The 26498-nt window shown below is 44.3% G+C and overlaps 1 protein-coding gene across 1 annotated transcript; it reads left to right on the forward strand.

Moving 5' to 3' along the window:
• Positions 1-884: 884 nt before the first annotated feature.
• On the forward strand, positions 885-25937 carry ZKSCAN1 (zinc finger with KRAB and SCAN domains 1). The gene is made up of 6 exons (XM_006859619.1): positions 885-1012; positions 14798-15302; positions 16887-17040; positions 21907-21998; positions 22299-22425; positions 24984-25937. Exons 2-6 carry the CDS (start codon positions 14877-14879, stop codon positions 25871-25873), a joined length of 1689 nt encoding a protein of 562 aa, XP_006859681.1. The 5' UTR covers positions 885-1012; positions 14798-14876; the 3' UTR covers positions 25874-25937.
• The last annotated feature ends 561 nt before the right edge of the window (positions 25938-26498 follow it).

Consider the following 26498-nt stretch of genomic DNA (forward strand, 5'->3'; position numbering starts at 1 on the left):
AACAACAACAACAACAACAATGCATAATTTTAATGTAAAGGCCATAATCGCTGCAGGTGTGAAAGTAAAAGTGCCTCTATTATTCAGAAAACTCCCTTTAAACTAGGAGCTCTGGTAGCGTAGTGGTTACGAATCGGGCTGCGAACCGCAAGGTCAGCAGTTCGAAACCGCCAGCTGTTCCACAGGCGAAAGATGAGGCTTTCTGCTTCCGTAAAGATTTACAGCCTCAGAAACCCTGTACAGGGTCGCTATGGGTCGGATCCGACTCCACGGCACATAACAACAACAACCCTTTAAACTGCTGTAAACAGCATGTACCACATCAGCAAAACACAGAACCTTGTAACTACCTTGTTTGTAGAAAGATGTCTTTTGTTCACAGGCCACGTATTTGAAAATACCACCCTCTCAATTAACGAATCTCCAGGGTCCTAAGAAAAGCAATCATCGCAGTTTTGTGAAACCCACCACCCTAGCTTTACTTTGATCTTCCTCTGTCTTCAGGCTTGTTTCAGTTCCGCAGAAGCAGACATACAATTACTAAGTATGAGATGGAATGAACTCAGGCAGCAGTAGTTCATTATTGCTTGATAATAACTATAATTATTACAAGGACTGCCGGAGATGGAAAAGACAAGAGAAATAGAATTATCATAGGGAGTGGTGCCCGAACTGGTGCGTCTGTTTGTATCAAGTAAAACCTGCTTCCTGTTTTCAATGCCCCCTTCCCTAGTCCCTCCAGGTAGACCAGCTGAGTCCCAGGAACTTCCAGGCAGAAGCCGTCCCAGAGCAGAGAGGCAAAGTCCTCCCTTGCTCCTAGAGAGGTCCTGGAAGCGCAGCGCAATCCCGGAAGGCGAGGTGATGACGCACTTCCGGTCTTTGTGACTCATTGTGTCTGTGTCGAGGCGTCGGAAGGGCCTAGGTCTGTGTCCAGCGCCCTTCGGCCGGCCAGCACCCCAAAGTCAGCACCCTATTCTCGCCCAGCTCCCCCAGGCCGCTCCCGGGGCTCACGGTGAGACTGGGGTCTGGCCTCTGGGGAGGGCGGACGTGGGCGCAGGGATGTGTGCGTGCGGGGGAGCTCTGCAAATGTGGCCTTGGGGTCCCCCTCGTCTCTCCCCTGACCTTCCGTAGCAGCATCGTCTCCCGAGGAGCCATCCCCGCCCACCCGGGTGCAGGCGCCCTGCGACCCAGGGTTCCGCGGCCCGCTAGAATGGGGTGCCTCAAAGACGTGGGTGCCCGCGGTGTCGTCAGAGTTGTTTGACGTTTCCGAGAATAGGGTCGCACAGGACCCTGTTTTTCTTCTCTTCAGTTGCTATTTGCTTTGATTCCGGTGAGAGAGCCCCACCCCCGGGGTCCTTGGAGACCCCAAGGGGTAAGACAGTGAGATGAACACCTTTGGAGGTGCCTGTGTTTTCCGATCACCTCTTTCTCCCACCCCCAAACGATGATTAGAGAATATTTGAAGCCTGGTCAGAGTGTTTCGGATCTAGTCACGGTAATATACACCCCCTTTCCCTTTCTTCTAGCGGCATGGATGTTTGTTTGTTTGTTTTGCTGTCTGGGAGATTAAGTGGACTTTTCATTTTTGGTAGTTTATCTGCTTTCCTTGTAGTGCATGAAGAGTGAAGGACATTTGTAGATAATGCATCGAGCCGTTGGGAGACTGACTTAACTGAATGACCTTGGATAAGACAAAGCATGCACCAACTCTCAATTTTGTGTCATCAATAAAATGAATTTGATTTTCTCAAAAGGCTTTTCCAACACTGAAATTATATGATTTGATCAATGTAATTCAGAAATGCAGTGACAGTTTAACCTGACAATGTAGGTCACCCTCCTTCCCTGCAGTGTGCCTCTAGCACCCAGAAAGATACTTCCTTTATAAAGAGTGGCTGTAACGTGGCCTGGGACCAAAGAAAGCATTTATTGTACAGGCCATTGCTTGGCGGATTGGAGGCTTTCAATCAATACATACTTGTGGAATTGTGGCGAGTTCATTGTAACCTGAAACGATGTTGAGCACTAGAGCTTTATTACTCAGGGACCCCTCATGAGAATTTGCCCCAGGATGTTGTTCCTGGTTTGTAGTGACTAAATTACTCTAAAATTTTTGTTTATTGTTTCAAGCAGCTTTCACCAATTTCAAAATGAAAACTTTGTTCACATCGAAATACAGACTGTGGTTAAGTCTAACTGTACCTTTCATTCTGAGGTTTTGTCAGTCCTTGTAGAGATAGCTGTCTTGTCAAGGTAGCGTTTTCATACTTTAAAAGATTTTATTGTTGATACCACCTTGTATAGGGTTTCTGATGAGTAGCTGGTGGGTTTGAACTGCCGACCTTGCAGTTAGCAGTCCAGTGCTTATCCTATACAGCGTCACACCTGCTGAGTTAAAAAGTTGGGGGTGCAGTTAAACTTTGAATATCACACTGTAGAAGAAAATACCGCCCTGTTTAGAAGATAGTCTTTGGAGTAAACTGAACTTGTATCTTCAAGCCCTTTTTGCAAGAAAATAGTTTGTATGTATCCTTGCTGAGACTTCTTTGCTGGAGATAATCTTATCTAAATGTTTTGCTAAATGTCAGCATGTTTTTCAGTTTTTGAACTCAGAGAGATCCCAGAGATGGTTTTCCAACCCTTCCCATGTTTCCACCCCACCCCCAGTTTGATAGACACTAAGTTGTTGTTAGTGCCGTCGAGTTGATTCCAACCCGTAGTGACCTTGTATAGGGTTTTGGAGGAGTGACTGGTGAGCTTGAACTGCCGACCTTGCGGTTCAAATGACTGTGCAGTCCAGTGCATTGACACAGTGCCACACTAGGACTAAGTTGTTGTTTTTATGTGCCGTTGAGTCGGTTCCAACTCATAGTGACCCTGTTTAGGGTTTCCAAGGAGCAGCTGGTGAGCTTGAACTGCTGACCTCGAGGTTCACACTGAATTTGCAGTCCAGCGCATTAACCCACAGAGCCAGAGGTTAAATAACTGATTCTGGAATGTGTGTCTTACTTTTGGAAGATGAGCATTCAACTGTTCCAACCTATGCTGCCTTTGTTTGTAGGATTTCTCCCATTGCTTAATCTTTAAAGCAAACTGAAATTGACATGTACAGTTATCCTTAAGTTTATTAAGAAATTAAATATAGTGACTTCTATCAAAAACCAAACCACACTGATTGCCATCCGGTCACTCCTGACTCACATTGACCACACAGGCGGAGTAGACCTGGCTCATAGCATTTCTAAGGATGTAGTCTTTACAGAAGCATGCTGCCTGCCTCGTCGTGCTCCCAAGGAGCAACTGGTGGGTTTGAACTATGGTTTGCAGCTTAATGCTTAAACCACTACACCACCAGGGCTCCTTGTGGCTTCTGTTGTTGTATGGGCCATCGAGTTGGTTCTGGCTCTCCTGGTGAGTTTGAATTGCCAAACCTCCAAAAACCAAACCCACTGCCAATGGGTTGATTCCAACTCATAGTAACCCTATTTAGGGCTTCTGAGCCGAAGTCTTTACAACAGCAAGCTACTTCATCTTCTCCTGTAAATTGTGTGGTGGGTTTTAATCACCAACCTTGTCCAGTTGTCCAGTGTATCACCAGGCCTTCTAGACAGACAGACAGACATGCCACTGCTCTTGTGTTGGTTCTGACTCAATGACCTCCGAAATGTAGTGTTTCAGAGACTAAATCTTTACAGGAGCAGACAGCCTTATTCTTCTCCCTGGTGTATTTAAACTGCCAACCTTGTGGTTAGCAATCTAGTGTTTCCCCTACAGCACCACCAAGACTTCTGTTGTGTGCTGTTGGGTCACATTGGTTCCAGTGCACAACAACTCTGTATAGTGTTTCCGAGAGAGACTGGTGGGTTTTGTACTGCCAACCTGCAGATATGCAGTCCTGTGCTTATCCTACAGCACCACACCAAAACTCCACCAGGGCTCCATGGTTTTATTAAGTGCAGTGAAGTCAGTTCTGACTCATTGAGCCCCTGTGTAGGGTTTCTGAGGCCTGAAATATTTGCAAGAGCAGAAAGCCTCATCTTTCTCCCACAGAGTGGTAGTTGTTGTTGTTATGTGCCGTTGAGTCAATTCTGACCCATAGCGACCCTGTATAGGGTTTCCAAGCCTATAAATCTTTATGGGAGCAGAAAACCTCGTCTTTCTCCTGCGGAATAGTTGGTAGCTTCGAACTGCTGATCTTGAGGTTCGCAGCCTGATCCGTAACCACTACGCTACCAGAACTCCTCCCACAGAGTGGTAGACAGGCTCAAACTGCTGACCTTGTGGTTCGCCATCCAAAGCTGATCGTATGGAACCAATGCACTCCTACCCAAGGTTCTGTTCCGTTGTTGTTGTTAAGAACTGTACAGGGTTTCCAAGGAACAGCTGCTACCTACCTTGTGGTTCAAACAGACCTTGCAGTCCAGTGCTTTATCCTACAGCGCCACACCAGGACTCCATCCAGGGCTCCATGTTGTTGTTGTTAAGTGCCATTGAGTCGGTTCCGACTCACAGTGACCCTGTATAGGGTTTCAAGGGAGTGTCTGGTGAACTTGAACTACCAATCGTGCGGTTCAAACCAACCTTACAGTCCAGCCTGTTAACCCACAGCGCCACACCAGGACCCACTAAATGCCGCTAAATACCAGGCACTTTTTTAAGTGTTTTGAATATAGTTAACTCATTTACCCTTCGTAGCAATTTTATGAGGCAGTGACTATACAATAAGCCCTGGTCTGTAAACCATGAGGTCGGTGGTTCAAGTTCACCAGCTGCTCCATGGGAGAAACTGAGACTTTCTGCATCTGCAAAGATGTACAGCCTCGGAAATCCTATACAGGATCATTGTGAGTTGGACCTGACAGGACAGCGCTTCACAGCAATAGTACCCTTGCTGTTTTTAATCCTCATTATATGAATGAGGAGACTGATGCATAGAGAGGTGGTTGTTGTTCAGTGCTGTGGAGTCGATTCCAACCCATAGCGACCCTGTATAGCGTTTCCAAGGAGTGGTTGGTGAGCTTGAACCACTGACTTTGCAGTTCAAATGACTTTGCAGTCTGACGCATTAGCCCACAGCGCTACACCAGGACTCCATAGAGAGGTTAGCCTGCCTAATGTCATCACCTTCTACAGGTGGGGCAGCTGCTAAGTAACCAGTGGGACTCATTCCAGGGCACAGAAATGGGCAAAATATAGTGACTCCATACAGTCAATCAAGTTTTGTTTTGTTTTTCAACTTTAGAAGGAATTGTGCTCAGTAGTCTAAGAGGTACAAGGATAGGTGCCATTGTAAGAGCTCTGGTGGCACAGTGGTTAATTGCTGGGCTGTTAACTGAAAGGTTGGTTTGAACCCCCCAACAGCCCCAGGAAGAGAAGCCCTATCAATCTGCTCCTGCAAAGATTGTTGTTTCTGTTTTTAAATGCCTTCGAGTTGCTTCCAGTTCATATCGACGGAGCCGCAAGGTCAGCAGTTCGAAACTACCAGCGGTTCCGCGGGAGAAAGATGAGGCGGTCTGCTCCCGTAAAGATTTACAGCCTCGGAAACCCTGTGTAGGGTCGCTATGAGTCGGAACCGACTCCACGGCACATAACAACAACAACAACAACAACAGGGTTTCCAAGGAGCGACTAGTGAGTTTGAACTGCAAGCGACGTTGCAGTCCAGTGCTTATCCTATAGCGCCACACAGGATTGCAGCCTTGAAACCCATTGGGACAGTTCTACTGTGTCCTGTAGGGTCACTAAGAGTCAGAAGCAACTTAGAGGCACACAACAGCAGGTGAGTAGAAAAGTGTGAGAAATTAAATTACAGAGGAAGAACCTTAAATGACAGACCAAATGATTGTTGGAGGTCTAGGGCCACACACATAGAGGAAGGAGAGAAATGATGTGCTCAGATCACCTTGGAACCCTAAAACAACACCAGTCCTCCCACTGTTGCTGTGGCTCTTCTCTGGCCCAGAGTAAAGCAGAGAAATACTGGGTGTGGGACAAGGGGGCAGCGGGAAAAGGGTGATGAGGTCCTGGCCCCAGTGAGAGAACAGGGCATGTACCCAAGCCCTTATCCCTGTCCTTTGGATCTCACTGTGTCATTCTGTTCATTCTCATGACGCAAGGAGTACACTGCTCTCTAAGTCTGACCGAGGTTTGGGCACAAATCAAACTTATTTCCTGCATTCTCCTGCATAGAGCTGAGACAGGACGGACTGGTCAGGGGAGTAGAGGATTCTGATGAAGGCTAGCCACCACACAAGTGTTACTGAGCTGTTCTGTTTAGAAGGTCCCACCGGTTTAAATTTTGGATGATCCCATGTGCAGCTTCTGCCCTGTCTCCTTCCTTTCACAGGCCGGCCTTCAGTCACAGGTCAATGGGGGAAGCAGTGGGTGGTAGCTGGAGCTGCAGGCCCGTTCCTAACTGGACAGTGGTCGTCCTTCATAGGCCTTTCCTTTAGAAAGAGTGTATGTGCAGAGCAGCCCTTCGTTGTTTACCCCATGTGTTGACCACAGAGTGAGTGTGGTGTGATGGTTACAGGGTGTGTGCTGAGACATCCCACAGATTTACCTGCTGTGTGACCTTGGATAAGCTATTTAATGGCAAGAAACCTGTTTTATCATTGTAAAGTGAGAATGATCATTGTACTTACTTCCTAAGATCCTTGTGTGGTTTAGTAAAATGCTTTGTAGATACTCAGTAAACATTGGTTCTTACTATTATGTCTGCTGTAATAACCGAAGAAACCAAATCCACAGTCAGCTAGTGGATTCTGACTCCTAGTGACCCCTATGGGGTTACCAAGACTGTAAATCCTTATGGGAACGTCATCTTTCTCCCACAGAGCTGCTGAAGGCTTTAAACCGCAGACCTTGGTTAACAGCCCAGTGCTTACTCTACAGCACTGCCAGAGCTCCTAGCCAACTAGAACTGTTGTTAAGTGCCGTCAAGTAGGTTCCAACTTATAGTGACCCAAGGAGTGGCTAGTGAGTGTAAACCACCAATCTTGCAGTTCCAACCAACCATGCAGTCAAGCGCTTAACCTATAGCACCACACCAAGGTAAGTAGGGTTTACAAAGACAGAGGGCTGGGGAGGAACCCCAGACATTGAGTGTGATGTGAAGAAAGGATGGAGTTATAATGCAAGGTAAATGCACTGGACTGGTAAATGCAAGGCCAGCAGTTCGAACCCACCAGCTGCTCTTTGGAAACCCTAGACAGGGTTGCTATGAGTCAGAACCAACATCAATGGCACTTAACGACAGCAGCTAGCTAGGAAATAGTGGCTAGATGAATTTTGCTGGGTGGGTAATGTTCATAGAAGGGATTGATGGGAAAAGTAAACTTGAGTGGAAATTTGGAACCAGGTACTAAAGGATAGTGACTGCAAGCATTTTAGGAAGAATAATTTGAGAATAAGATAGGAGATGAATTGTGGGGTGTGGGATGGAAGTTTGGGGAAAATGAAGTCAGGAAACCAGCAAGAGGAGGTGGTGCTTCATGGGATTGGAAAATGACTGTGGGCTGCGAATTGCCTCTCCCTGGTGTGTGGAGACTGAGTGTCGGTAAGGAGGGAGGAGTGAGTGAGCCTGAGGATTTGAGCCTGAGTGATTGAGATATTTGTAGAATATTCTGTTCACTAATTGCCACTGAAGACAGTAAGAGGATGGCAGAAGAGCTGGAATTTTGAGGTAGTTGTTCTAAGAAAGAAATAGAAGAGGCCCTGCCCTTGAAGAACTTGTTAGTTAGAAGGTGTGGATATAGGAACTGCAACCTAAGTAAGGAAACTAAAATATCATAAGGCAGGAAAACAGGAGCACACCAAGGATGTTCAAAGGAGGAAATTATTTCACCTGGGGACTCAGGAGAGATTTATGACTCTTGAAAAGAGAGCAAGTATTTGATCGGTGGGGTCAGTAGAGTGGGAGGTTGTTCTAGAACATGAATAGGCCAGATAGATTGAATTCAGGGGTGGTGGGGATAAGACTGGAAAAGTAGAGGGTGTCATGAAGTCTCTTAAATGAATGTTCAATTGATAGCTGTCAGGGATTTGTTGATGATAATTGACGAGGACAAAATGACCAGGTGTGTTTCGGCAATACTGTTCTAATGTTGCTATTTTGTGTATATCGGAGCAGGGAGCTACAGAAGCTATATGGGTCTATGACTCTAGACTAAACCAAAGACAGACAAAAACAAACAGTTGCTAATGAGTTGATTCCTACACGTGTGTCAGAGTATGCCCTGGGGTCTTCAGTGGCTGATCTGTTGGAAGTACAGTGCCAGGCCTTTCTTCCAGCTCACCTCTGGGTAGACTTTAACTTCTAACCCTTTGACTAACCTCTTCCACCACCCAGGCGGACTCCAGGCAGGAAATAAAGGGATGGTTCGTGGAAGCAACAGTCAAGAAATCAAATGACATATTGCATTAGGCAAATCTGCTGCACAAGACCTCTTTAAAATGTTGAAGAGCAAAGATGTCAGCTTGAGGACTAAAGTGCGCCTGACCCAAGCCATGGTATTTTCAATAACCCCATAAGCATGTGAAAGCTGGACAGTGAATAAGGAAGACCTTAGAAGAATTGATACTTTTGAGTTATGGTGTTGGAGGAGAATACTGAAAGTGCCATGGGCTGTCAAAAGAACAAAGTTCTGTTTTGGAAGAAGTGCAGCCAGAGTGCTCCTTGGAGGCCAGGACGGCCAAACTTCGTCTCTCATGCTTCAGACATATTGTCAGGAGAAACCAATCGCTGGAGGATATCATGTTTGGTAAGGTGGAGGGTCAGAGAAAAAGAGGAAGACCCCCCAACGTGATGGATTGGCAAAGTGGCAGCATCAGTGAGCTCAAGTGTGGCAACAATTGTGAAGTTGGCCCAGGACCGGGAAGTGTTTTGTTCTGTTGTACACAGGGTTGCTATGAGTTGGTACCGACTCAATTGCACCTAAGATCAAGTAATTGTGGGAGGCATAAAAGAAAAAGATAGAATCTTTCTGCTTTTCAGAATGAAATGAAAGAAACTAGGAATAGAATTCTTTCCCTCCAAAAGCATTATTTATATAAAATAGGAGCCCTGGATTCCCTCGAGTCTAGCAGAATACCTTGCACATTTTAGATAAACGGGACATTTAAGTTAGTCCATATCCTAAATACTAAAGCTGAAAAGTCAGGGAGGGTGGAATATAAAAGATTTCTGATGGGATCAGTGGCAAAAGGCTAGAGATGGTTGAGGTAGGACTTTGTTGTTGTTAAGTACCGTGGAGTCGGTTCCAACTCATAGTGACCCTGCACAGGGTTTCTGAGGCTGTAAATCTTTATAGGAGCAGAAAGCCTCTTCTTTCTCCCACAGAACTGCTGGTAGTTTCGACTCGGAACCACTACGCTACCAGAGCTTCTGAAGTAGGACTTTAGCCACTTTAGAATCATCAGAGAAGCTAATTCCCAGGTTCCCTTTCAATCTATATCAAAAGCCTTTTTGAATAGGTTGCTGTTAAGTGCCGCTGACTTGAATCTGACTCATAGTGACCCTATATGGTTTTGGAGGAGCAGCTGGTGGGTTTGAACTGCCGACACCATGCCTCCAATTTTTAATAGTGATTTCTGTCTTTCATTAGAGTAAATACATGAGGTGTAGAACAACTCCCCCTGTGATGATCTCAGATTAAAATCATATTGTTGTGATTAAAAACAAGTCTTCACATGTTCCTATCAGTGAAAACAATTATTTATATTTATACCATATTCAATATACACACTACCAGTATTTTGTATGTTGTTGTTATGTGCTATCTATCGAGTTGGGGCCAACACATAGCAACCCTGTATAGGGTTTCCAAGGAGCAGCTGGTAAGCTTGAACTGCCGACCTTGTGGCTCAAACTGATTTTGCAGTGCGGCACATTAACCCACAGTGCCGCACCAGGATTCCTGTGTTACATAGTAAGGCAAAAAAGGATAAGTATTTTATATAGTAAGACAAAAAATACACTAAATTGTGCTGTTCAGAAATCTTGTTTTAGAACAAAACCTTTTGTGTTAGTAAAAATAGATGAAGCCTTTTTTACTAAAATTAATCATTTTTTAAGTGAGAGCCATCACAAATAATGCTTTGTGATTTTGAAACTTTTGGTTCAATTCATGGTGATAAATTGCATGGTGTGTTTTCTAAAATTTTTCTAAAAGTTTAGTACCTAGTTTTGGTGGCTGTCCCAGGTGGAGAAGGCACTTCACAAAGATGTGTGTATTCATATGGAAGAATTATATTGTCAGCTCCACTTAGTAACTTGTAACTTACCTGCCGTCCATGTTCAGTGTTTGTTGCTGAAATTCAGCTAGTACATTTCCATTTTCTGTAACATAGCAGTGGTTCTTACAAACTCATCAGAGGGTGATGGTTTAGATTGTAAACAAATGGACTCAAGATCCATTGAAAATCTTCATTTGAAAGAGTTTTAAGCAGACCAGAAAATATTTCCAGTTTTTTTAAATGTGCAGATCTAAGAGGTTTTTTTCCAAGATACTGAATATCTTTTTTTTTTTTTAGTTTTTATTATGAGCTGAGTGATAGTTTACTTGGGAGAACATCAGCTTTACACCATCGTTTCATTGCAATGATTACAGTCTCCTCTGTTGCATCATCATTCAACAGTATTTGCTTCCATTCCGTGGTGGTGTTGTTGTTTTCGGGGGTGGTATGTAAATAGTAACATTCAGGAATATATAATAATTTAAACAACCAAAGGGCACATTCTGCAAGCCTGCCTCCTGGCTGTCAGCACCCAGTTCCTCTCTTTCCATGAGACCAGAGTCAGCTGCTCCCTCTCTCCATGTCTTCGTCTCTGCCTCCATCTCTGGTGTCACTGCTTCTTTGGATAAGGTCCCACATTCCGCTTGTGCTCTTGATGGTCCTAGGGTCCTCTGTTTCTGGACTGTAAGATTAACTACTCCCCTGTTTTTGTTAAAACTTCTCCCTTGACAGTTGTCATGATAACTAACAGCTACTCACTATTGAATCATAAGAATCTTATTCCCGTCTCTTTTCACTAGACCCGTCTAGACAAGATGAAAACTATTCAGTGGGGATTCTACCTTTCCCCACACACTCTAAACTCCCTCTTGAAACCTTGTAAGCCAGTCACTTGGTGCCTTTATCACCTCCTCAAATTGTAGTAATTTATACTAATTTTCTTTACCAAAAATGTTTTTTTTTAATCTGCCTCTAGTTGATTTCTGATTATCAAGCTACGTAGGCTAGGTCAGATGAGTACTATCTGAAAGTTTGGGTGTTCTTGTGCATCTCCCCTCATTTCATTCATATCAGCTGGATGCTTCACTCTCCGCGCTAGCCCTCTGTGGCTATTTCCTTGTCCATGGGCTCAGGTGTCACCAGGTCTCACCACACTTTGGACCAACCAGCCCTTCCTCCTCTCTCTCATCTCCAGGTCAACAGGAGTCTATGTCACGACGTTGAACTCAGCCCATTTCTTCATTGCTACCTTTCCCCCTCTTCCACTTACCAGTAGCCCAACATGGTCAGCAGCAAGCTTACATGCCAGCTTATGTGTTCCCTTTGAGCTTCAGTCTTGGATGGGGGTTTGTCCTGAAGGGACTTGGTTGCTTGCTTTGATGGCTCCTAATATCATTTTTGACAGTTAAAATGGTGTAACCTTAGGAACATTCCCAACATACATCTGTTGCCATGGTTGTTCTTTCCTCAGGCTTTTTTAAGCAGCTACTTTTTCATTCACTGGTGGACTTCTTGTTTGGTAACAGATGGCATTGTTTTTGCTTCTTGGTCTGCTTGCATAAGACTGTATTGCGGAAGCTGAAAGCATCGGCTGGGCCATTTTTTGTCTTTCACTGGGCTTTGCATCGTAGCATTTCATCTGTCATCTCTCTGCACCAGTCTTTTAGGCCACTTGTCTCTTTTGTGACGTTGAGATTAAAGTGCCATCAAAAAATCCATTGCCCCACATAACTGGTCTCAGATACACTGTGATACATGACAGTACCTAAAAGTTACTGATGAGGGGACTTCTGGTAAGGTGGCAGACTAGGCAGAAGAACCACACTACAACAAAGATAGCGGGAGACCAGTAAAACAGGCACAGATGGAAATTCTAGCAACCTGAACTTCAAAAGAAGGGTTACAGAGGTAGATGGAGTGCTTGCTGGAAGGTGAGGTACCATCAAAGGATCAACAGCAAGAACACAATAAAAACTTTAGAAGAATTCAGGAAAACAATACAAGAACAAACAGACAAATATAAATTTTGAAGCAATACAAAACCTGTAATTAGAAATCCAGAAGATTAATACTAAGACCTTAGAAATGGACAATACATTGAAAGGGCAAAGAAGTAGATGTGAAGCAATGGATGCCCAAATGAGTGAGCTTGAAAATAAATCTCCCAGAACTAGTATGCTAGACAAACAATCAGAAAAAAGAATGAACACATCCAAAAAAGCATAAGAGTTCTGTGGGACACCATGAAGAGGAGCAACATATGGATGATCAGAATTCCAGACCAGAAAGAGATGAGCACAGAGAAAACTGTCCAAGAGTTATTGGAAGAAAACTTCCCTAACATCATGAAAGATGAGAAGATAAACATACAGGAAGCTGAACAAACCCCAAACAGGATAGATCCCAAAATAAAATCACCAAGATATACTAAACTTTCCAAAATTAAAGACAAGGAAAGAATCCTGAGAGCAGCTCGAGAAAAATGAAAAGTTACCTACAAAAGGACAACCAATAAGACTAAGGTCAGATTTCTCAATAGAAACCACGCAGGCAAGAAGGCAATGGAATGACACATACAAATCTCTAAAGGGAAATAACAGTTGCCAACCAAGAGTCATACACCCAGCAGAGCTGTCCCTCAAATATAATGGTGAAATTAGGACATTTCCTGATAAGAGAAATTAAACGAATTTGTAATGACCCAGGCCAACTCTACAAAAAATGCTAAAAGGGTGTTCTTTGGACTGAGAACCAACAAAAGCAGACAACAACCTGAGATTTTCATACAGACACCACCACCCAGAACTCAGTCGAGATATAGAAGGATTAACAGTAAAACAAATCTACAAGACAGAAAAATAGGGAACCAGAGATAGCAATGTATAGTGAAGTCAACTACAGAACAAAAAGAGGGAATAGTGTAGATACAGAACTTCAAAATGGCAAGCAAGTTAAGCAGATTTCAACATAAAATAGACTGTTATAAATCTGGGGGGGGAAATTGATAAATTACAGGATAACCAACAAATAGGGTACCTGCACATCATAATAAAAAAGTAAAATCAGAAAGATTTAGTGAACATTAACACAGCATGAATAAAAATGACAGGAACCCCACAAGCAAAATAAACTGAGTTTGGAAAATTACGTGGAACAGCAACACCATTTAAAAAGAAAAAAAGCCAAATGACAACAGCCAATTCATACCTATTGCTAATTACACTGAATGTAAATGGATTAAACGTACCATTCAAGAGCAGAAATGAGTAAAAGCAGAATGAATAAAAAACCTGGATCCTTCAGTATGCTGCCTACAAGAGACACATCAAAAAGATGGAGACAGCCTAAGGCCCATCAACAGAAGAATGGTTAAACAAACTTTGGTACATACACACAATGATTTGTTAGGACACAATGTTGAAGAGTAATGATGAGTGGGTGAAACTCCTCACACATGGAGGAAGCTGGAGGACAGTAGGCTGAGTGAAATTAGTCAATTACAAAAGGACAGATATTGTATGAGACCAATGCTGTAAAAAAAAATTTTTTTTAAGAAGGTTTTCTTGATAAAAGAAACAATCTATTAAGGTTACAGGGGTGGGAAGGGGAGCCATAGGCTAGAGGGTGGACACATGTTAACATGGTGATAGGGCAGGCAGAATGCAAGAGGAAGGTTAGTAGAGGAAAGATGAAGGTAGCGGGAGACATAGGGAAGAATGCAGTGGTTAAAGTGAATATAGGTAAATGCTGTGAACGGATGGTACATGGAGGAGGTTGCAAACATGTAATGAAGCGAAGTATATGATTTGTTGAATGTAAAACATGATCTGCCCTGTAAACATTCACTCAATTCACAATAAAAGTTTTTTTTAAAAGTTAACGATGTGGCAGGCTCCAGCTCTTCTCTCAGGATATAACATGATTGTTAAATCAAGTGAGGGAGGGTGTTGGTGCTTATTTGTACATTAAATACGGCTTGGTTTTTCATTTGCACTTCAACAATTGAAAGAAAAGCATCTTGAGATTTTCTTTCTGCATCCTCTGTGGACCATGTGTACATTGGGGACTGCAGCTTTATCCTTACCAAGGCACCCATGACACTCATCAAAACAGCAAGATGCTACATCAGCCAATCCTGGGGCTTCAAGTTTTGGCCTGAATGTTGACTCCTCTAGGTAGCCACCTGATCCTGAGCTTGTCACTTCAGTGTTAGGCGCCTCAGTTACAACATCCGTAAGTCTAACTGCTAGAATTGAGTGAGGATAAAATTGGAGCCTGGTGCCTGGCACACCATTATCACTCCATGTGCCCCTGGGTTGTAAGTAAGTACAGGATTTCATGACCTGCTGTTTACCTGGTGCTGAGGAACACTGGCTCTGGGCAGACACTCTGAGGATGGAGTTTGCCTGTTTGAGGTTCTGTTTGCAAATCTGAATATTTAAAGTGACAAAACGAGGCAGGACTGCTCACAATTCTCTTTCATTGAGAGGAGTTTTCGGTGAAGAGTTGACCACACAAGTGACTTTGTAGTAGAACTAATGAATTTGTTTTAATACTTCAGGAATACTGCTCAGAAACAGTTGCCATAAAGCATTTCCAAGGACTGAGGACGGCGGAGACCCTATTTGGATCAAGTCTGAATGATGACAGCAGACTCAAGGAAGGCCACAGGTCTGTCCCCCCAGGCTGCTCAGGAAAAGGATGGCATTGTAATAGTGAAGGTGGAAGAGGAAGATGAGGAAGACCACGTGTGGGGGCAGGATTCCAGCTTGCAGGAGACGCCACCTCCCGACCCAGAGATCTTCCGCCAGCGTTTTAGGCACTTCTGCTACCAAAACACTTTTGGGCCTCGAGAGGCTCTGAGTCGCCTTAAGGAACTTTGTCGTCAGTGGCTGCGACCAGAGGTAAACAGCAAGGAGCAGATCCTCGAGCTCCTGGTGCTCGAACAGTTCCTTTCCATTCTGCCCAAGGAGCTGCAGGTATGGCTGCAGGAATATCGGCCCGACAGCGGGGACGAGGCCGTTACCCTCCTGGAGGACTTGGAGCTTGATCTGTCAGGACAGCAGGTAGGAGGAGAGCGGCTTTCTGTGAAGGCTTACAGTTTACATTCAGCAAATCATCTCCTTTGGTTCACCTTTTACCCCACTTCTGCCTTGGGTTTCTTGTTTCCCTTCCTCCTCCTTTCTCAACCCTTCTGAACTTTGTCCTTGGGTAGACGCTACCCTTTGGGTCCCAAATGGTTGACGGTTTTATAGTGTGCATCCTTCACTAATGTTGTTGTAGTTAAGGGCCATTGAGTTGGTTCCAACCCTTTATAGGATTTCTCAGGCTGTAAATCTTTGTGGGAGCAGAAAACCTCATCTTTCTCCCTGGAGCGACTGGTACCAATCTTGTGGTACGCAGTCCACTGCTCATCCTACAGAACCACCACGCTCCCATCCCTGGTGTTGGGATCCCCCATGTACCCGTCTATTGCAGTTGTTGTTGAGCTCTGTCCACTCAGGACTGACTCATAGCAGTCCCATGTAGAATTTCTGAGGAGCAGCTGGTGGCTTTGAACCACAGACCTTGTAGTTAGCAGCCCGGTGCTGCTGCTTCAGCGCCACACCTGTCTGTCGATTGCTTGAAAGTTGAGCCACAAGGGTGAGTAGCCAAGGGTCTTGGGTCCCACCAGTCTGTATTTGACCAGTAAGCCTGGTCTTCTTGTGATTTTGAGGCTTTTGTCTCATGTTTTTACCCCCTCTTTCCAGGACCCTCTGATGTGATTCCTTTCAGAGCAGTTGGTAGTGATAGCTGGACACCATCTAGGTCTTCTGGTCCCAGGTCCTGGACACTGATGTTCGTGTGGTCATTTAGTCCACTGAGCTCATTATTGCCAAGTGTCTCCAGTTTTCATCACTCTTCTTTCCTCTTGGCAGGTAGACACTGATAGTTGTTCCTTAGATGCTGCTCATGAGGCTTTAGAACCCCAGTCAGTACTTACACAGTAAGCTGTAGACTAGTGTCTTTGTAGACTATGTTATGCCAAATGGCCACAGTGTCCCCCGGGGATGCAATGATTCCCTCCCTCTAAGTGTTTGATGAAGTCTAAGAAGGTTTCATAACTCTGTCCCTTGTATGTTCCACCACATTCTTGACTGTATTTGCAGCAAAGGTCGATGCCCATGTGTGAATATCCTCTGTGAAACCTTATTTATTTGTGGATCTCTTCTCACTCTCCCTCCCACACCTGCTGAGACTGCGTGTCCATCCATGAATCACCATTATTGCTGGAGTGTGTATGAAACAGTGCTTACCTTTGTTGCCTTTAACTCTTGCACTCTACGTCCATCCCTTCCCGTGCTTCTGTCATTCTTTGACCACCTTCCTTCTTGTTGTACATCTCCTTCCCCCTCACCCAAGTTAACCCGTGTCTGCCTTCTAGCAGTGAGCAGGGTGCGGACTCTGAGGCTGAGGCAAGGAGAAAGTGACTCATGTGGGTTCTTCCCCCTGCTCCCCTTACATATTAAAATGTATTCTGGCCATTGCTGCTCCCCTCTCACCTCCACCCCAGCCCCTAGCATTCACTGATATTTTTATGTTCTCTTCTTTAATATTGAATTTCTGTTTTGCAAAGTGATTTACTCAAAAGCCCAACTGCCTGTCCTTAGGTCCCAGGCCAAGTTCATGGGCCTGAGATGCTTTCAAGGGGGATGGTACCCCTGGATCCAGCACCGGAGTCCTCCAGCTTTGAGCTTCCCTCCGAGACCACCCAGTCACAGTTCAAGCATTCATCCCGGAAGCCCCGCCTCTTGCAGTCACGGGGTAAGGAGCAAGATTTCATTTCCAGGGAAAGAAGGTAGCTGTGTTGGTTGAAATGCTGTGTGTCTATGATGAAAAAGCATTATTATTGTACATGATGATTGTCCTGATTCTTGTTGTTGTTTTTGTTAAGTGACGTTGTGTTGGTTCTGACCCACAGCAGCCCTATGTTGGGTTTCCAAGGAGCAGCTGGTGAGTTTGAACCGCCGACCTTGCTCTTCAAACTGACCTTCAGTCAGTTGCTTATCTTGTAGCACCACACCCGGACTAAATACTCCTAAATACATGGGGAAAAGAAGACTTATAAACCAATCTCAGGAGTTAAATGATGTCACTAAAGAGGGAAATGGACATAATTTAATTCCTGAAGTTGGTCTATACTTCGTTCTCTAGTATTTAGGAATGTGGCACTTGTACGATAAGCACTGGACCACAAGGGCAGATTGAACCAAAAGGTCGGTGGTTCAAACTCACCAGCCGCTCCTCAGAATCCCTACACTGCGTTGCTATAGGTTGGAACCGACTCAGCGACACTTACCAACAACAAAGAGGGAAATGGAAGGTTGGATGGTGATGGTTATGTGGTGATGTGCCGTGGAGTCAGTTCCGACTCATAGCGACCCTGCGTAGGGTTTCTGAGGCTGTATATCTTTACAGATATAGAAGAAAGCCTCATCTTCCACAAACGACTAGTAGTTTCAAATTGCTGACCCTGAGGTTAGTAGCCCGATTTGTAACCACTACGCCACCATAGCTCCTTAATGACATTGGATAGACAACGCATTATTTGAATTGTTGTCGTTGTTCAGTGCTGTCAGTTCTGACCCACAGCGACCCTGTTTAGGATTTCCAAGGAGCAGCTGGTGAGCTTAAACCACCAACCTTGCAGTTCAAATGACTTTGCAGTCTGACACATTAGCTTTCTAGGTATCTAGCAGAATTTTAACAGGAAAGTATTGGGAAGAGATAGTATATTACTTCCAGCCTGGGTTTCAGAACATTCTAGCATGGTATAAATTATCTGTAAAAGGATTATAAATCTTTAAAGTCCATCTTATTTTCAAAAAAATTTTTTAATTTTACATAACATCACTCTTTTGAAGATTTTGTTTTGTTTGGTTTTGTTTTTTAAAGAGTCCAGGAAGTCAAACAATTAGAAAGGATGAAAAAAGTTGTTTGTTTTTGGATGACCAAAAAAATCAATTTAGGGTTATATAAGTAATGATCAGTTTAATTTTTTTATTTTGAGAAAAATATATCTTTATCCAATTTTAAAATCAAAGTAGGTGTCTAGAATGATGGTAAAAATAATCAAATAAAAGAAGTAGAGTTTAATCCAGGAGAGTCAGTAAAGGTGTGATGACATTTAGGATAGGAATATTACAGAAACCACAGCTCTAAGGGGACGATCTCTCTGTATTCCTGAGGAGAGCAGCAGTACGTACTGGAAACCAACGTGCTGTGTGTAACTGCCCCACTGTTAGTACCCATTACTCTGCTAGGGAATCAGAGTTCTCTACAGTTCAAAAGCAAAAGTCAAAAAGGGTCAAGTCAGGAAGCTGGAGGGAGATATTCATGATGGTCCTAAGTGGTGCTGTAGGATAAGCACTGAGCCACAAATTTTGTTTGAACTGTAAGGCAGTTCAGATCCATCAGCCGCTCCTCAGAAACCCCGTACAGGGTCACAACTGACTCAAAGGCACTAAACCAAGTGCCAGATTAGTGGAGTCCTGGTGTGGTGCTGTAAGATAAGCTCTGGACTGCTAACCCCCAAATTGGTGCTTCAAACCCACCAGCCGTTCATTGGAAACCCTACATAGAGTCGCTGTAAGCTGGAACCATTTCAACAGCACATAACAACAAGTGTCAGATTAAAGCTTTAGGAGGTCAGAACTACCGTTTAGAGACCCTGGTACATATGATTGTCATTCAGTAAAAAGTTCTTACGAGTCCTGGTGGGGCACTGTCAGATAACACTGCATTGCTAACCACAAGGCCAGTGGTTCAAGCCCACCAGCCGTTCCTCAGAAACCCTGTACCAGGGTCTCTGTAAGTGGGAGCAGACTCAATAGCAAGCAAGTCGTTGTTGAGTGAATTGAAGCCTAGGTATTTATTCTCAGTCTCGTTTTGTCCTAGTCACCTTCCAGTGTGTTTCCTCTCACTTAGAAGGCTAAAGTGTTAGATATTCAAACTTTCTGTACATTTACCGTTTAAAATAGTTACAGGGGTTGTTGATTCAGTTTCAAATTTATTTCTCTTATATCTTCACAGTTCAGCCACTTCATCTGTTTAACAATACCATTTCCAAATCTCATGTCATTTGAGATGGTGGTGGGCTTTAATTTTACAGTTTAAAAAATGTTTAATTCTTCCTATATATGCAGTTAGTGTGATCATGGATTATAGACGTATTTATTATTTTTATGTGTGTGTGTGTGTGACTCCATATCTTTACACACTTGTAAATGTCTCATCAGCATTTGAACTTCATGTACATTTAAAAAAAAAATTTTTAATGTTTTATTGTGAATTATGTGATAGTTTACATGGGAGAACATTAGTTTTACATTCATCCTATAGTATATCATTTCATTGCCATGGTTACAATCCCTTCCATGCATCATAAACCAACCTAAGGATATACCCTACAAGCCTGCCCCCCGGTCTTCAGCACACAGCCCCTCTCCCTCTCTGTGTCTAAAGTCCCCAACTGCTCCATCTCTCCTCATCATCGTCTCTGCCTCCATTTCAGGCATCACTGCTTCTCTGGGTAGGGTCCCGCTCTCTGCTCTTCTCCCTTGATGGTCCTAGGGACCTCTGCTCCTAGACTGAAAAGTTAATCACTCCCCTCCTTGCTAAAATGTCTACCTTTACATTTCCAACCCTCACAATCAGTCCTGATAACAATTATTCACTGTTGTATCACAAGAGACCTATCCGCATTTCCTTTCATCAGCCCCGCCTAGACAGATTGAATACTACTCAGTGGAGATTCTGCCTTCCTCCACGCCCTCTGGATCTAAGTTCCCTCTTGAAAGCTTATGAGCCAGTCACTTCTTGCCTTTGTAGCCCCCCACCCCCCCCTTTTGGGTAGCCAATGTCCAAGTTGCCCATCCCTGTCTACTCTGTGTATGGAGGGGGTGGGAATGATCCTTGCTGTAAAGATTTGTTACCTCTTTTGAGCTGCTGCTTCATAGGTGTAGATCAAGTTCATCAAATTATATCAGATGATTTTTATCCCTCTTCTTTCTTCTTCTAGTTGAGCTCTGATCATCCAGTCATTGAAGCCAGGTCAAGTGGGTATTATCTGCAAGTGTGTGTGTTCTTGTGCTTATGCCCTCTTTTCTTATCAGCTCGACGCTTCACTCTCCACTCTAGTCCTCTGTGGCTATGTTACTGACTCTGGGCCCAAAAGTCCCCAGGTCTTGCCACACTGCTGGCCAACCAGGTCTCCACCCAGGTTCACAAATCTATTGAACGTTGTAGGGCTTAGCTCGCAGTTTCATTGCTGTTTTTCCCTCACTTCCCCTTATCTGTGACGAACGTGATCACCAATCTGAGCATGTATTCCCATTGAGTCTTAGTCTTGGAAGGGTGTACATTTAATTTTAAAACTGTCTATTGTGGTCAGTTTTTTTAAATTAAATGTACATGTGGTTCAAATGCTGGTGAGACATTTACAAGCCCTAGTAGCATAGTGGTTACGAAACGGGCTGCTAACCTGAAGGTTGGGAGTTCGAAAGTAGCAGCAGTTCCGTAAAGATTTACAGCCTGGAAAACCCTGTGCAGGGTCACTATGAGTCGGAACCGACTGCACGGTACTTACCAACAACAGAAGGTTCAGAGTGACACTCCAATAGTATGTATAATCCATGATCACACTAACTGCATATGTAGGAAAAATTAGAAAACTTTCAAACTGTAAAATCAAGGAGTCCTGCTGTGGCGCTGTGGGTTAATACCCCAGACTGCAAAGCTGTGTAAACTTCAAGGTTGGTGGTTCAAGCTCACCAGCTGCTCCTCGGAAACCCTGTACAGGGTAGCTATGGGTTGGATCCAACTTGATGGCACTTAACAACAACAACAACATTGTGGTCAAATGAGAAGAAAGTAGAGGGATGAAAAATATCAAAACTTCACCCAGCTGTCAGAAGGCCCCCTCCCTACGTGCCTTTCAAGATGTTACTAAAGATTTTTAAAGCTGTGTTGCAATTTCCAGTGGTGCTTTAGATCAGCACTGGACTGCAAACCACAAGGTCGGCGGTTCAAACCCACCGTCTGCTTCTCGGAAATCCTATGCAGGGTCGCTATGGGTTGGAACCAACTTGATGTCATTAACAACACTAGGCATGAATGGGCTTCTGGTTCCTGATATTGTTACTTGGCTTAGAGCAAAATTACGAGCCAGGGTTGGATCCCAGTCAGGTAGCAGATCTCGTGTCTAATGGAGGAAGGAATCTGGGCCCCAGCGTTGACTCTCCTGCTCTTAACTCTGTGACTGGTGCCGTTAAGTGCTACTGAGTTAGTGACAACTCCCAGCCCTGGATAGGGTTTCCAAGAAGTGGCTGGTGGGTTTGAACTGCTGACTTTGCAGTTAGCAGTCATTGCTTACCCTACACCAGTACTTACCCTCTCAGGGCTTTTTTCCTCTACTTGAAAGCAAAGTGATTGGACTAGATAATTTTAAGAACGCTTTTTATGGTTCTTTGGGACTCCTGCTGAGTTTGATGAGAAGCCTTTGGAAAGCCGAGATCGTACAGTCATTTGTCCACTCTCTGTAGTTGTTCTGTAACGGACGGAGCATGCTAGTGCAGGACAGGCCTCAACAGAGCTGCGTTTACCAACAGCTGCTTTCTCCTCCTCCCTCAGCTCTCCCTGCGTCCCAAGGCCCGGCCCCTCGTCCTGATGGGCGTCCCAGAGAGCAGGCCGTGGCATCTGCCCTGTTCACAGCAGATTCCCAGGTGAGCTATGGGCCCCTCATCTTTGAGTCCTTCATGTGTGCCTCTCCTCCAGGAGCTCTTTTATCTTCTCTACCCAGGCCTCTCTCTCTGGATACTCCTGGGCACAGAGGAGTCCTACAACCCAGTCTCCATTTCCTGTCTTTCCACTGCAAAACCCAGTTCACCAGAGCCTCTTATGTCACATTGTCTGTCCCAGAAGCCAGTAGGTTTGCAGACAGCGCTCCCTGACTCCAGGTTTGGGCAATGGGACTGTCCCCTGAGCTTTGGGGAAACGGAGTGTGGGGTCTTCTATTGTTTCAGGCAATGGTGAAGATCGAGGACATGGCCGTGTCCCTCATCCTGGAGGAATGGGGATGTCAGAACCTGGCTCGGAGGAATCTCAGTAGGGACACCAGGCAGGAGATGTATGGGAACATGCTTTCCCAGGGTAAGACTGATGCAGGATTGTTGTTATAAGATGTCTTTGCCTCTTTGTTATTGTGGGATCTTTGATGAACTCAGTTGAGTGTAGACAAGGATTTAAAGAATTCAGGTCTCCTTCATTTGGACGCAGTTGAGAGTGAGAACATTTCTGTTTATTTTACCCCAGAAGCATGATATTATGGCTCCTTGGTTCATAGTGATTTTAAAATAACAAAACGAAAACCTTTAGAAAGTTTTTGCTCTTTGAAATGAGACTTTGAGTTCTCACCTTTTTAACCATGTTATTACCTGTAAAGATTCTCTGCTCCCTGTGGCTACTAACAGATATCCCCAGCTGAAGGAGTACTTGCTTCCTAGTGGAGAGGGCCGGGTGATCTGATGCCAGCCTGTTGCCCTGGCGTATACCCAGACCTGCCAAGCTCCCTGTCCTGGACTGTGTGTGCTCCCAGACTGTGTGAGCAGTACTCATAGATAGCTTTGTGTAACTCTTATGATCAGAATTCCCAGTTTCCAGCCCTAATTGTGAGCTTCTATGAAGAGCTCTGGAGTCCTGGTGTGGTGCTATAGGATAAGCACTAAACCATAGGTTGGCAGTTCAAATTCACCAACCGCTCCTTGGAAACCCTATACGGGGTCAATAGGAGTCAGACTGACTTGTAGGCAGTTAACAGCAGTAACAGTGAAGAGCTGTGGATCCTGGATCCTGTAAGAAAGGAACATCCAGATGATACAGAGTGACGCCGTGGAGTTTCTCTCCTGCTATGTATATGTCCCAGTCAGGGCACTGTCCGTGTACCAGGCAGCAACAGTGAGAGAATTTATTTTGGGACATTCTCATTTGTCTCTGCTACACCGTATCCCCTAAGAGAGTGCTACAAAGACTCCTTCAAATAAAGACAGTTATACTAAAGAAATGTCAAGTTGTGTTTGGAGCCATGATATAAATGAGATTTATCATTTCTTAGTATTTGCTCTTTGAACTAGATAGAATTAAGCCAAAGACGCTGACCCTGGTTTATGAGGCACAGGTGTTACCCACATGGGGAGAAATCTGTGAACTCTCCAGAGAGTTCAGGACTTTGGCTTGGAATCCAGAAGAAAGGAACTGGTTTCCTCTCCTTTACAACTGTTAAAGTGTTTATGATGATTTCATCACTAAAGCTAGGGGGTGGGTCCAGGGTAGTGCAGACGCAGAAAGCTTCCTGAAGGCTAAGCAGAGAATGGAGTTGGGGCACTTCAATTTTTCTAGATAAATGTAGCATACATAACTGGTATATGTTTATGGGCAATTTTCAGTTTCCATAAAAGTGACATACCATATGTGGTGGTGGCGGTGTGCTGTGGAGTCAGTTCCAACTCGTAGGGACCCTGCATAGGGTTTCTGAGGCTGTAAATCTTACCGGAGCAGAAAGCCTCATCTTTCTCCCACGGAACAGCTGGTAGTTTCGAACGGCTAACCTTGAGGTGTGCAGCCCGACCCATAACTACTACGCTACCAGAGCACAACTGTGTACAAAAATCAATAAATTCCCGTGTTTTCGTGTACCGATTGCTAAAATGAGAGGCTAACGCTCTATCTTTGTTGCGTTTCTGTTATGTTATCTCATCATGTTGACTCAGTTGTTTCCAGTTTATGTTCTGGTCTCTCTCCACAGTTGTCTGTCAGTGAAGGCTTTAATTATGTTTACTAATGCAAGGAGCCTTGGTCGCACAGTGAGTGAGCACTCAGTTACTATCTGAAAGCTTGGTGATTCAAACCCACCAGCCACTCCAAGGGAGAAAGATGGCGGCCGTCTGTTTGTGTAAAGATGATAGCCGTGGAAACGCAGTGGGGCAGCTCTACTCTGTCTTACAGCGTAACTGTGAGATCGACTCCATGGCAACACGTTTTATTTATTTGGTTCTTGGTTCATGCCCCAGTCAACGTCTTCACTCCATATCTGTTACTTGAATAATGTGAGCTCTGTACTGCTCTCCCTGACAGAAACTATTTCCAGTTTTTGAAGGTCTCTGAATCTTGCCCAAGTTCAGAGCTCCTTATTTTACCGTGCTGAGGAAAATCTCACAGAACTAAAGGAGTATTCTCTTTGTCTTTATTAATTGCATTTCTTTCTTGGAAAAACCTGTCCATTCTTTCTTTTTTTTAACTTCTAAATGCTTATATTAGAAACGGAACATGATTTTTTAAATGTATGTCTGTTATTTTCCTATTAATGAACAAGATAAGCAAATCATAGACTTGTGACTTCATGGTTTCTTAATTCCTCATCCTTTCCTTACTTAACTGGTTCTGGTCCTTCTGCTTGTTGCCCGTGTATCTGTGTCTTCCCATGTGCTCTCTCGGTCCGCTCGTTATTTCCCTTTCCACCCTGTTCCTGTCCTCTCGTTTCTCAGCTCTTCGCCCTGTTCTCCTTATTTCTTCCCCCCCCCCCTTTATCCCCAGTTAATATTATTAAGTCATTTTGCAGCCATGTAGATGCTTCCTCGAAAGCCATGTCACTTGATTAACTAATATATTCTAAAGAAAAAGATGCTATTTGTATTTTCTATTTATCGTGTCAGGTTGTGGAAACAGAAATGAGAATGAGGAGTCATCCTCAAAGACCAAAATTGGAGAAGACTCAGCATCACATGGGGAAACAACAGGAAGATTCCAGAAAGTGTTTGGAGAAAAACGTGAACAGCAGAGCAGAATAACAGAAAGGCAGCAGAGAAACTCTGAGGAGAAAATTGGAAGAGAGAGAGATTCCGGGCCAGCTCCAGTTAAGGGGAAAAAACCCACCACCGGAGAGAGGGGCCCAAGAGAGAAGGGTAAAGGACTGGGAAGAAGCTTCAGTCTGAGTTCAAACTTTAATACCCCTGAAGAAATTCCCACAGGAGCAAAGTCTCATAGATGTGATGAATGCGGCAAATGCTTCACAAGGAGTTCAAGCCTTATTCGCCATAAAATAATCCACACTGGAGAAAAGCCCTACGAATGTAATGAATGTGGGAAAGCCTTCAGTCTCAACTCCAACCTTGTCCTGCATCAGAGAATCCACACAGGAGAGAAACCTCATGAATGTAATGAGTGTGGCAAAGCCTTCAGTCATAGCTCAAATCTCATTCTACATCAAAGGATTCACTCGGGAGAGAAACCTTATGAATGTAATGAATGCGGGAAGGCCTTCAGCCAGAGCTCAGACCTTACTAAACATCAGAGGATCCACACCGGGGAAAAACCCTATGAATGTAGTGAATGTGGGAAAGCCTTCAACCGAAACTCATACCTTATTTTGCATCGGAGAATTCATACCAGAGAAAAACCTTATAAGTGCACTAAGTGTGGCAAGGCCTTCACCCGGAGCTCAACCCTCACTCTGCACCACAGAATTCATACCAGAGAGCGAGCCTCGGATTACACCCCAGCTTCCCTGGATGCATTTGGAGCATTCCTGAAAAGTTGTGTGTAAACGAAGAGTTTGTCCACAGGCCATTTCCTCCTTTGGTTTCTAAAATTACTTCAGAGATGTATGCCCATTAAGGAAACAAAAAAACAGCCTGAACCAATTTTTTAAACCACAAGAATATCACACATGAGGATCCTTGTAGTTACTGCATCAGCAGTGTTCTGCCTTCGTGTAGAGTCTGTGGGCCTAGAATTCTTCCGCACTGCCCCTGCAGGGAAACCTAGTCGTACAGCTGGTCCACATCATATTTCCATGCTAGATAAAAGTTTACGCTCAGTAAAACGCCAAGCCTTTCAGTCATGAGGTTACCTTTAAAGGCACCACAACCACAGCAGATACGGTGAAAGTCATTAGGATTGGCTCTGCGCAAGTGTTAATGAGGCTGAGAAGCTGCTTGCTGCAAGTGAGTCCTACCTGGCCAACAGCTTTCTCTAAAAGAGATTGTTTAAAAAACTTACATTGGGACATGCTGCTCACACTAGTTATAGATACAGGAAGTTATATGTATAATCACTGGTAGCCTACCAAAGCTATAGAAATCTAGGACTGTGTTGATCAGTATCAAACCAAAGATTTCTATCTCATCCGGAAAGGGAGGAGGCGGGGGTGTTGGGTATGTGCACCAGTC

Source organism: Chrysochloris asiatica, unplaced genomic scaffold (genome assembly GCF_000296735.1).
Source record: "Chrysochloris asiatica unplaced genomic scaffold, ChrAsi1.0 scaffold00034, whole genome shotgun sequence".
Classification (NCBI taxonomy): domain Eukaryota; kingdom Metazoa; phylum Chordata; class Mammalia; order Afrosoricida; family Chrysochloridae; genus Chrysochloris; species Chrysochloris asiatica.